Source organism: Zasmidium cellare, assembly GCF_010093935.1.
Source record: "Zasmidium cellare ATCC 36951 unplaced genomic scaffold M409scaffold_18, whole genome shotgun sequence".
Classification (NCBI taxonomy): Eukaryota; Fungi; Ascomycota; class Dothideomycetes; order Mycosphaerellales; family Mycosphaerellaceae; genus Zasmidium; species Zasmidium cellare.
The window spans coordinates 240,791-252,638 of record NW_022986962.1 but is presented as its reverse complement, the minus strand read 5'-3'; the positions used below and the strand labels follow the sequence as shown (position 1 = coordinate 252,638).

Genomic DNA, 11,848 nt, shown 5'->3' with positions numbered 1-11,848 from the left:
CCGTTGGCAAGATTCAAAGAAATAATAATCAACTTATCGAAGATATGACCGACCCTATACGTGGTCCCTGGAAGCGGAATTCAGCTCGGATATGCTCGCTCTGCATATCTACCATAACTCCCTCGCTGGCGGGACTCGGCATACCATCTCGATCAGATACCATGAAACATTTCGGGCCCGGACTCACAAGCTCTGCTACTGATGGCCCAATAGAGACCGGTAGACAGAACAGGGCATCAGTGACTCCTAATGTCTTCGGGTCAGCACGAGCGCGGGTGATGGATGTTGTCGAGCCAAGGCTCTTCTAGGCGTAAGTTAAGTGCACCGCGCTATACCACATGCGTCGACCTTCACGTGGCTAGCCTCGCCTCGGTCCAATCCAATCTTAGGGCTGTCGCGTGAAACCAACTCCTTCTCCTTCAACACTTTCTTGGAGGCCCTTGGCATCTACCTGCCTCTCTCTTCCATCTCAGCATCATCATGATACCAACATACACCGCCCTGCTTATGATTACAGCACTCTGCCCTACGTGCTTGAAATCACATCCATTTCGGTGAGCTGAAAGATTGTTTTCGGGGCCTCGCATCGCTTCGGGATTCGGACGCTCTTGGCCGCCGCTATAGGCAGACTATATTCAAGATGAATAAATACAGGGCATTGGTGCAATATAGAGATGGATTGCAGATGGCAAAGATGGCGAATATGATCGGCCCCACGACTTGGAATGACGAGAGCTCCAAAGCTATCGAGCAATACATGGCCGAAACAATACACCTAGTTGTCTGGGCCGTCAACAATCGATACCTTGGCTCAGACTCCGGCAACACGAAGACAAACAGCCATACAGTCTGGGACCGCTTCACCGACGATTTCAACGCAGAGCCCGAGTTTCTCTCGGCGGCAGTGGCGCGCGACCTTACGCAACCTCTTCCACTCAGTCTCGGCGATGACGGATTCAAAACCTATGTGATCGGACGAGACAGAGTACAAGAGATGTTCCGACATCTCGTCGATGCGTATCCGGACTATCGGATGAAGGCGAACGATCTCTCCACGACGGTTCATGAGAAGGCACGATGGGCGATCTCGTATGTTTCCATGGAGACGTTTGATCTGCCGCCTGGAGTGATCAGGCATAGCTTGGGTGTTTTCGAGTGGAAAAAGATTGGCGGGAAGTGGTTGATGAGCAAGTACGAGGGTATGGCTGGAATTGGTCCGGAGTGAAAAGCGGTTCCAACAATTGAGAGAGGTGTCTCGCAGAGCTGGCAAGAGGCTTGATTGCCTGCGTAACACTGCATGCATTAGCGTGCACGCTTGCACTTCCCACTTGGGGGCGCTGAAGCTCAGCTGCCTGCACTTGTGGCTCTGTCTTCAGCGACGAATGCCGACACATGGACAACTCCACGGCGGGCAGTTCACAACAGGTAACGACGCCTTTCGCAGGTCACTGGGTCTACGCCGAATGTCCGATCGATGATGGAGTTGCTATCCGACTTCTGGAAGTTCATCAAGGCCCACGCGATGCACGAGCAGCCACACCGAGGCCTCCAGTCCAGGCTGACCTGAAACTGTTCAGACTCACAGAAGCGCCGCCTTACATTGCCCTTTCCTACTCCTGGGGTGAATTACCCGCTGATACTGGAGTCTATGTCGGACCACTCGCCACGCTACTGGTTTCCAAACACCTTGAGAACGCATTGAGGCAGCTGAGAGACCCGACCAGAAGCGTCCTAGTTTGGGTCGATGCGCTCTGCATCAATCAGGCCGATCTCGAAGAGCGGAACAAGCAAGTCAGCATGATGAAACAGATCTTCTCAACGGCAGAATCAGTCTACATATGGCTTGGCATGGCGCCGGGAAAACCAGCGGCTCGGGAACTCGAAGATGGACCAGACAGTGGTGATCTCCGTTGGATGGTGTCTTTGGACAGGGCAACGAGAGAGAATGAGCAGTTCGTGGGGTTATCGACCATTGACCTGGACTACCTGCTATCGTGGAAGGAACATGCCTGGTGGAAACGCAAGTGGGTTCTTCAAGAGATTGCTGTTGCCAGGTACCCACCCCTCGTGCTATTCGACGACTATGTTTTTGATGGATGGGCATTTTTCCGCGCATGGCCGATGGAGCTTGTGTTCTCTCGACAATGGGATGTTCAGGCCGATGACATCGATTTCCATGTGGTTGGCACACAAAAGGTCTGGAAAGCTTTTATGTCTGCCGAGCACTCGATGAGAGTCCCATGGAAGCTCAGGAGTTGGTGGGAGTACTATCAAGTACCCTTGGATGGTGGCCGTCCACTGGGAGAGCTCCTGAGACTTGCCGCTGCTTCGCTAGCATCTCACGATCTCGATCATGTCTTTGGATTGATTGGACTTGCAATGCCTTTTCATCGAGCCGCCATACCGATCGACTACAAGAGGACGCCGAAGGAGTTGTTCACGGATATGTCTCGACTGCTGTGGACCAAGGAAACGAACCCAACTCAGCATGCCATACTCAAAGACAGCGAGGACTCTTCCTTTGACGTTCTAGCTTTTCAATGGGAGAGATACGAATCACCTTCATGGGTCTGCGACTTCGCACGACCCACTACCGTTGACAGAATAGATTATCAGATGTGGCTCTATCTTAATGATGGGCAAGCTGCAGAACGTTGCAGCGATTTTCAGGAGGAGCCAGGATCTCCTGTCACCACCAGAGCCGGTGGTCGAGCCGTCCCTACGGCTATTGAGTACGCCCGAAAGCGTTGGAACTATCACAATGTTCATGTGCCTCATGATCTTGCACCAGGCTCTACCCATGACACCGATCATGGAAGTATGACTCTCTCACTTGACGGCTTTTCCATCGGTGTCATACGGAACGTGATCAACGCCGCAGACTGCGACCAGGTTTCCAACGCATGGGAAGCCACCGCCGAGGTGCTCCACTGCGACGAGAAAACTCTGCGAGCTATTAGGCTGGGATTCTCAAGATACGCGGAGATTGAGATGTCTCCTGCACAATTCGCTTCTTTCATTTTCTTTGCAACAACAAACGGCCACGTTGGGATTTGTCACTCAATGACAGTCAACGACGGCCGAGAAAACCACTTTGCCCCACAGCGGGGAGATCGAGTAGTGTTGGTATTGGGTGCAAACACGCCCTTCGTTATTCGTGAGTCTCTCAGGAACGACAAATTACACAATCTGGTCGCAGGCTGCATGATATCGAACGACTCTTGCGGCTGCCGCAACGGGAACGTCCACACCATTACCGAGCTCGAACGATTCATCATCTGCTAGGCGCCCTGAAATTCCTACCAGGTCTGGCAGTTGCTGTTCTTTGTTCATTGTCCGTTTTTCCCACCACACGAGTCAAGCCAGCCCAAAGGCCTAGCCTTTTCGACAGACCTCGCGAACAAAGAGCCCCGAACCTGGCCAAGGATTTCAGGTCCAGACCTCAGCTGGAAATTCTTAACGCAGTGTGGGTGGGCCACATGAAGTCATGAAAGAGATGGCAATGAATACATATATCAGCACCGTGCTCTTGGGTGATACGGCCAAGACCACGTCGAGATGCTGTCGTTTGCACTGGCGCTGCTCTTCGGAGCTGCTGCTGGGCTCACACCAGCGCAATGGCGTTGTCAAAGTGTCTATCAAGTTCTCACGGATCGATTTGCGCTGACGAGTGGATCGACGACTGCAGCGTGCAATTGGGGGAGTTATTGTGGTGGGACGTGGCAGGGGCTGATTAACAAGTTGGATTATGTCAAAGGCATGGGGTTCACAGCTGTAAGTCGTAGCACACATACCCGAGGAGCATCTGAGGCTGAACAACATCCAGGTCTGGATCTCTCCTGTCGTTAAGAATATCGCTGGGGGAACTCCATATGGAGACCCCTATCATGGCTACTGGCCGCAGGACATCTACTCCCTCAACTCGGCCTTTGGTACACCAGCGGACCTCAAGGCTCTTTCGGCAGCCCTGCACTCCCGTGGCATGTATCTTATGGTCGACACAGTTTCCAACCACTTCGCTTACAATGGAGCTCCTGCCAACGTGAAGTGGTCCAATCTTGAACCATTCGACGATGCGAAATACTACCACCCCTACTGCAAAATGGACCATGACAACATGACGGCTGTCCGCGAGTGCTGGGTCGGGGACACTGTGGTCTCATTACCCGATCTGAAGACAGAGGACAAGACCGTTCAAACCATGTTCAATGAATGGATTCCCCAATTGGTCCAGAACTACTCGATCGATGGACTGCGTCTAGACTCGGCGATGCAAGTCAATCAGGACTTCTGGCCCTCCTTCATCTCTTCGTCAGGCGTCTACGCCATCGGCGAGGTATTCGATGGCAACCCCAATACATTCTGCACGTATCAGAACTACATGCCTGGAATGCTAAACTACGCGGCGTACTTCTGGCTTCTTCGAGCGTTTCAGTCCACGACAGCTACTATGAGCGAGCTTGCGAACAACCTGAAGTGGCTCAATGCGACATGCAAGGACACGACTCTGCTCGGGAATTTCCTTGAGAACCACGATAACCCCCGTTTTGCATCGATTACTAACGATACCGGGTTGACGAAGAACGCTATCGCTTTCACGCTGCTCAACGACGGTCTGCCGATTGTGTACTACGGCCAAGAGCAAGGCTTTTCTGGAGCTACGGATCCGTACAATCGAGAGCCTCTGTGGACGTCAGGCTATAACACCAAAGCGCCAATGTATACACATATCGCCAAGCTAAATGGCGCTCGATCTCTTGCTATTTCCAAAGATCCAACATACGTCACTTCGAAATCAAACGTCATCTACTCCGACGACAAGGCTCTCGTAACGAGCAAAGGCGCTGTTTCTTCGCCCCTGATCTCAGTCTTCACAAACCTTGGTGCTGGGAAGAGTTCATCAATCAAGATCAACTCCAAAGTGACGGGCTTTGCGGCGAATACGAAATTCACGGATCTATTGACCTGCACCGTGATATCTACTGATTCGAGTGGTAATTTGGCTATCGATATTGCGGATGGCGCTCCCAGTGCCTTCTACCTTACTTCATTGTTGAAGGGATCGGATCCTTGTGCAAGTACTAACACTGGAGGAGCGACGAGTATTTCCAGCTCCAGCAGCAAGATCAGTAGCACGATTGCGTCGTCGTCTACTGCCGCGAAGACGACGGCGAGTAGCTCCAGCGCAAAGAGCAGTACCACCCTTTCTACTTCCAGCTCGACGAAGACAACATCGAGTACCCCTAGCTCAAGCACAGCCAAGTCAACCACTCTAAAAACAAAAGCAACGGTCATCAGCACCTCGTCATCGACTTCAAGAGCATCCACTAAGCCAATTACATCCGCCACCTCTTCATCGACAAAGTCCATCACTTCCACAACATCGAGCACTTCCGCCGCCGCTACAGCGTCCGCCGTCTCATGCCCAGCTTCCAACAGCACCACCTACATCTCCAACGGCAAGACCTTTCTCATCGAATGCGGCATCGACCACGCCGGCGGCGATCTCAGCATGGTCTCCGTAAACAGTCTCAAACAATGCATAGACGCCTGTGCGACCACCACCGGCTGCGTCGACGTCTCACTCTCAGGCGTAGCCTGCTACATGAAGTCGAGCGTCGGCAAGGCCATCTACAACGCCGTCCATGGTGCCAAGCTGTTGACCACGACCGCGACCTCTGTAACTCCTTCATCAACCACCAAAACGTCCTCCCTAACAACATCAGCCTGCACCACAGTGTCCACAGTCTCCGTCTCCTTCAACCACAACGTCACGACCGCCTGGCTCGAGAGCATCAAACTCATCGGCTCAATCACCGAACTTGGGAAATGGAATACCTCTCAAGCCGTGGCTATGTCAGCTTCCGGATATACGACTGACAATCCGATCTGGAATGCGACGGTGAAGCTGGTTGCTGGGACGTATCTGGAGTATAAGTTCATCAAAGTTGATTCCGATGGTGGTGTTACGTGGGAGGTTGACCCGAATCGGAATTATACTGTGCCGAGGGCGTGTTCGAACACGGCGGTGTTGGAGAGTGACTGGCAGTAGTGTGATGAGAGATAGAGTCTGTACATATCTGTGTACATAGTCTGATTCTATGTGTATACGAAGATGCTGTCAGCCATTCTCCCAGAATTCTAGGGCCCAGCGAGAAGGGGACGAGTCTCTGTTGGCTCTGAATCGTCTTCAATAGAGTCCCCGGATACCCTTGAGTGACCTGTTGGTGGCCCGTCTGGGTCGATGTTATCAATATCTTTCGTGACTTCGATTCGAGGTCCAGTATAATGCTCCTGGCCCCTTACGACCCAGTAGAGCGTTGAGAACAGCAAGATAGCCACGATATACACCACAGCGTAATTCATCTAAGACAATGTCAGCACAAGGCATTATTATCATCGAGGAATGCTGTTCCTCACAGTCTCCGCCTCCACAGGCAACGTCGTAGGCATCAAAAATATAACCGACACAAACATCGTCCACGCACACGCATAAATATTCAATGCCCTCGAGAACCGACCTAAATGCCAAGGTCCCGGCACGAATTTGCCAAACAAGATCTTGCAGAATATGGGTATGCAGAAGGACCAGTCTAGTGCGATGGCCGTGACGTTAAAGACGCCTGCGATGGCGGGATAGGAGCCTAGACCGGTGAGGTTGATCCCGATGGCCCAGAGAGCTGATATCCAGACGGCGTAGATTGGGATGCCGGTTGAGGGCAGGATGGTTGTCCAAGTATTGCTGAATGGTACGAGTCCGTCGCGCGAGAGGGCGAATATTGTTCGTGTTAATGATTGCATAGCTGCGAAGTTCCCAAACTTCAGGATGATCAGTGCACAGATGGTGTAGAACACTGATCCAGACTTCCCAAGGACGTTGTAAAAGATCTGTGCCACTGGTTGCTCGATTGGTGAGTGGATTATTGAGTCTTTCGCACACACATCACCCATGACGAAGCAGAGAACGATATTGTATAGCCAGCCTGCGACGTAGGTGAAGAGCATACCGAGAGATATTGCCCAGGGTGTTTTGATCTCGGGTTCTTTGATCTCCTCTGCGATGTGGGCGGTCGCGTCGTAGCCGGCTGCGGCGGTGTCAGTGACTGCACGTCTTCATTCCTATGTTGATAGCGTACACATTGACCAGGACACCGACAGAAATCCAAACATGAAGCTCCAAGCTGGAGGCTGCCAGCCAGATTGGTTGGTAAAGTCCGTGAAGACATATCTAGCGGAATTCTTTGGAGTACCATTCTCAGGCTGAGCTACCGCCAGTAAAGCGATGCAACAAGTCACCAACACCAGGATGTGAAAGACGACGTAGAATCTGAACATCTTCTCCAACCAGTACGTCGATAGAGAGTTGACCAAGGCACTCGAGATTACCATGCCAACCATCACAGCTACTGTGTGATTGAGCGTGGGCAGGTATGCAAAGTCCGATGCAATTGATACAATGGCCAGGAGAAGTGATGATGCACCCCATTCTGAAGCAGCAACGCCGGCAGCTTGTCCGAGGAGGTTGAGCCATCCAGCCACCCAGCTGATGTATGGCACGTAGTCCTTGGGAGCCAGTCGAGAAACAGTGTAATAGAGCCCGCCACAAGTGGGATACGCTGAGACGAGTTCAGAGACGGACAGCTGTGGCAGGTCAGTTCGAGAGCACATTGACGTTTTGTCCTTGATCAGGAAGTCGGACATACCGCAAGGCACATGCAGCCAGCGCCTGAGATAAGCCAAGCTGCACTGTATCAGTGACGAACATGGAGAAGAAGGATGGCATCTGGGAATGCATACACCACACAATGCACGCACTTCCTCCAGCTTGTAGCGGGTAGATGAACGTTGTAGCAACTGATGGGAAGACGGCTCCGATGCTAATGGCGAAAGAGATTGTGGCAAGGTATCCGAACTCTCGTTTGAAGACGGGCTTGTAGCCGAATTTGTCCACGAGATTGCGGTCGGCCTCATTCATAGTAGATCCATTGACATGGTTTGATCTCTCCAGAAGGCCAGTCTGACTGTTTGGACGCTCCTGATCTTCTGCCATTGAAGCACTTCATATGCTTGGATTGGAGTCTTCGGATCAAGGCGGCGAGAGGCTAGGATCACCGCCACCTCGACATGTGATCATAGGGCTGCTGTCAGTAGTAACGGGTGCAGAATAGGGATGCATAAAGATGAAACTACGCAGAAGGTAATGGCAGCGAAGGAAGCAGCTTCACGAGTTGAAGGAATCAGCTGCAGTGCACAGACCACGAGACAGCGTTTCAGGACAACATCACTTCATCCTCCTCTCTAAATCAAACATCATTGCACGACATCAACATGACCGATCCCAACGACGCCATCGAAAAGAACTACGCGACCAACGCCTCCGGCTACGACCAATTCATAAACCTCCCGCTCGGGGCTCTGGAACAACAACTCTTCTCCCTCTGCATCAAAAATTGCCACGGCCTGAAAGTGCTCGACCTCGGCGGCGGAACCGGAAACCGGGCTCGTGATGCTATCGAAGCCGGCGCCACGGATGTCGATGTTGTGGACATTTCTCCCGATATGATGCGTCTCGGCGAGGAGTACGAGAAATCGCTCCGGCGGGATGTTATCAAATGGTATCACGGCGACGCTTCGAAGGATCTGGAGCATTTGGGGTTGGGGCCGTATGATCTGGTCATTGCGAACGGAGTGTTTGATCATGCGCAGAATGTGGAGGAGCTGGAGGTGATGTGGCGGAATTGTGCGAAGTATTTGAAATCTGGAGGGTTGGTTATTGCGAATCGGAATAACCCAAAGTCGAAGGCGGCAGCGAGTGGGAAATATGGTGTTCAGCTTGGGAAGTTTGAAGAGTTTGAGGGGGGCTTTTCGTATAAGTATCGGATGTTGATGGAGCCGCCGTTGGAGTTTGAGTCGATGGCTTTGGAGCCGTATTATGGAGGGTCAGAGGAGATATCGGGAAAGTACTTTGAGGGCTTTAAGGCGGTGCCGTGGGAAGAGACGGAGATTGTGAGGAGCAATCCTGATTTTTGGAAAGAGTATTTGGAAGATCCCATATTGTATATCTTCACGGCAAAGAAGAAGGCATGATGAGAGAAAACTGGAGTGTCACAATATGTCCACGACACTTTCACATCACTCAGCCCAACCTCTCTTTCTCCTCTTCCACAATATTCGGCACCTCCTCTTCAACACTCGGCCGGTGCGGCTTCCATCCCAACAACTTACTCGCCCGCTCGGCTTTGCCCCTCGAGTTCAATCCCCAGCTCAGCGCCTGGAAGTCCGCGATCTCAAACGCCTCTTTCTGATCAAGAGGCTGCTCCTTCCAGTCCTTTGAGATATACCCGAGATCCGCTGCAGTCTTCGCGATCAACCTCGACAAGTCGCCCCAGACGTGCTCGCCATGCTCGGCCAAGTAATAACCCTTTGCACCCCAAAGTTCGGCATCCAGCTTCTTCGCTACGGCTGCTTCGACGAGGCCGACCCAGATGTCTGAGAGATCATGTACATGTACGTTGTTCCAGCGAGCTTTGCCTTTGCCGATGATGGGTGCATAGCCCTTGCGCAGGACAAGTTTCGCAAGCTCGTACGCCTGTCGGCTACGTCCTGAGATGGGGCCGCGGCCTTTGCCGTAGATGGTTGGTGGGCAGACGATGGCCGTCTTGACTGAGTCTGCCTTGTTGATGCCAGTCTCCAGTACGATCTTGTCGACGTTGCGGTGGAAAGCCTCATCAGGGAGATTCGTGAGTTCCTCCACGCCAGACCAGTCATTGAACTCCTTCTCATCCCACTCTCCAAACCGCTCATCCTTCGAATCGAAGTACGTCAAAATGCCAGTGCCGCCAGTATGCAACCAGAATGCAGGGATCTCCTTTGAATGCCCCTTTGCAATTCCCTTGGCGATCGCTTTCGCCGCGCCTTCGTGGTCGGAGGCATCGGCGGCGTGGAGGACAATGTCGGCCTTGGCTGCTTCGTCCTCGAGAATCTGGCTATCATCAAGACCGCCTAGTACTATTCGGATCTTTGGGTATGCGGCCTTGACTTGATCGGCTTTGTCTTGCGTGCGTACAAGGGCAGAGTACTCGTAGTCTGGGTGGGTTTGATTCAAAGCGTAAAGGGCATCGCCGGCGATGTAGCCAGTAACTCCAGTGCTGTTTCACGTCAGTCCCATGCCATCGTACTGACGTGCGCGATACTCACATGAAGATTTTAGCTGCCATGGTGTCGATCTCAATGTTGTTCTCTTGCAAGGTCTTTGTCGTTCGAATGAGAAAGGCCAACGTATTTGAATCGAGATGATCCTTGATTTTCTCAATTGTTGCTTATAGATCAAACCCGTATGACGTTAGGATAACATCGAAAAGCGGAGGCCAAGATCGCACGAGCGTCGGAGAGATCATTCAGGAAGTGAGGACCGCTGGGTCTCCAGTGGCGAGTGACAGGGAACAGACTTTATCCACATGTGGGGCTCTCCAGCCACCTTGTTTTTCTTTCGACTTCATCTCCTCGATTCTGGCAGTCTTCCATCATTTCACCCCTGTATCAACATCACTTCATCAAAACTGAACGCTCATCAAGCCTTTGCGCCAGCAGTCTCCGCCTCAGAGCATGGCTCTAGTACAATATCATCTGTCGTTGCCCTGGCAATCGACGGTCTTGTTGTCATCGAAGCCGCCGTGCTCGTCCGTCTCCGCTGCCTCCCAACATTAGGCTCAGGATCTCGAAACACAGGCGGCCAAGCAAGATCCAACTGCTCCAACTCTAGACTCAAAAGATCCTCCTCCCAAAGCTCCTGGTCCTCGATTGTAAAATCCTGCCGCCGATGAGCAATGTTGTCCTCAGACCGAGACCTGAAGAGCACATTATTCCAATCGACACTCTCCCCGATATCTTCCACGGCACTGGTATCAGGAACGACTTTGTTCGTTTTGTCGGGAATTATGCTCCATAGTTCCATCACATCGTCCACATCCCGTGCGCTGAGCTCTTGCATCAAAGCCGCGATTTCTTGCTCACGGCCCCAGAGCGCCGAGTTGACGAAGGTGGGTTGGTAGAATGACGATTGTGTGCCACAGATCGAGAAACTTGCGTCGACAACATCTGCGACCATGGACTCGATCGTGTCGGGCCATGCCGAGTTCATGTAGTCTCTTATTATCAAAGTCATGCGGGCAAGTTGTTCTCGAGCCGCTTGCTTGTTAGTGTAGATCCCGATCGCTGCTTCGTCTCCCTCATGGAGGATCTTGTTCAGTCTTCGATAGTGGCTGATAACCAGCTCTTTATGGCAGTCTTCCATGGGCGCTAACCAGAGATCGTCTTCGGTGATGATGCTTCCAGTCGAGTCACTTGTGTTAGTAGACATCGTGGGCAAACAGTGGAGGATGAGAGGTAGAACTGTCATGATATGACCTTCAAATACTCGAAGGCAGCGTCCTCTCTCGACATTCAATACAGCATTATGGAGGAGTATGGATCTTCCTCCATGCTTCACCAAAGCCAACCTTCAATCTTCTCACTCCCACTATCTGGGAATGTGGGCGAACAGCGACTCCAGCCCCGTGCGGAGCATCTTGATGGTGAAGGTGTCTTCGTTCCTCACACCCAAATTATCTCCGTATTAGCACTGGTGTCCATGCCATCGATGTCTTGTATGTAGGTGCTTACCTGCGCCAATGTGGCGGGATAGTTGATCTCGGTACCCTTGTACCAGATGCTGAAGAAATCGGCCGCCTGGCCCTGCTGCTCCGCCCATAGGGCGCGGAGGAGCCCCACATCTGCGATGAGCTGCGCGTGGACGCGCAGGGTGCTGCCCGATCCGTTCACCAGCGTGAGGGCGAGGGGCTGGGGGGGG

At 52.3% G+C, this 11,848-nt stretch overlaps 6 protein-coding genes across 6 annotated transcripts; 3 read left to right on the top strand and 3 right to left on the bottom strand.

The window, feature by feature from the left end:
- Window positions 1-694: 694 nt before the first annotated feature.
- On the top strand, window positions 695-3,285 carry M409DRAFT_54855 (uncharacterized protein; the record flags this gene model as incomplete). Its single annotated transcript, XM_033812848.1, has 3 exons — window positions 695-1,199; window positions 1,445-3,157; window positions 3,200-3,285. The coding sequence occupies 3 exons, from the start codon at window positions 695-697 to the stop codon at window positions 3,283-3,285; spliced, it is 2,304 nt and encodes a 767-aa protein (XP_033667404.1).
- A 273-nt stretch (window positions 3,286-3,558) lies between these two features.
- M409DRAFT_66553 (carbohydrate-binding module family 20 protein) lies at window positions 3,559-6,052 on the top strand (the record flags this gene model as incomplete). Its single annotated transcript, XM_033816986.1, has 3 exons — window positions 3,559-3,774; window positions 3,827-5,129; window positions 5,727-6,052. The coding sequence occupies 3 exons, from the start codon at window positions 3,559-3,561 to the stop codon at window positions 6,050-6,052; spliced, it is 1,845 nt and encodes a 614-aa protein (XP_033667403.1).
- An 89-nt stretch (window positions 6,053-6,141) lies between these two features.
- Window positions 6,142-8,050, bottom strand: M409DRAFT_23151 (uncharacterized protein; the record flags this gene model as incomplete). The annotated part of the gene is made up of 5 exons (XM_033806652.1): window positions 6,142-6,366; window positions 6,421-7,085; window positions 7,137-7,641; window positions 7,704-7,741; window positions 7,798-8,050. The coding sequence occupies 5 exons, from the start codon at window positions 8,048-8,050 to the stop codon at window positions 6,142-6,144; spliced, it is 1,686 nt and encodes a 561-aa protein (XP_033667402.1).
- A 278-nt stretch (window positions 8,051-8,328) lies between these two features.
- M409DRAFT_66551 (uncharacterized protein) lies at window positions 8,329-9,087 on the top strand (the record flags this gene model as incomplete). Its single annotated transcript, XM_033816985.1, has 1 exon — window positions 8,329-9,087. The coding sequence occupies one exon, from the start codon at window positions 8,329-8,331 to the stop codon at window positions 9,085-9,087; it is 759 nt and encodes a 252-aa protein (XP_033667401.1).
- A 49-nt stretch (window positions 9,088-9,136) lies between these two features.
- Window positions 9,137-10,217, bottom strand: M409DRAFT_66550 (uncharacterized protein; the record flags this gene model as incomplete). The annotated part of the gene is made up of 2 exons (XM_033816984.1): window positions 9,137-10,148; window positions 10,198-10,217. 2 exons carry the CDS (start codon window positions 10,215-10,217, stop codon window positions 9,137-9,139), a joined length of 1,032 nt encoding a protein of 343 aa, XP_033667400.1.
- Window positions 10,218-10,570: 353 nt separating this feature from the next.
- M409DRAFT_54850 (uncharacterized protein) lies at window positions 10,571-11,359 on the bottom strand (the record flags this gene model as incomplete). Its single annotated transcript, XM_033812847.1, has 1 exon — window positions 10,571-11,359. The coding sequence occupies one exon, from the start codon at window positions 11,357-11,359 to the stop codon at window positions 10,571-10,573; it is 789 nt and encodes a 262-aa protein (XP_033667399.1).
- Window positions 11,360-11,848: the final 489 nt, after the last annotated feature.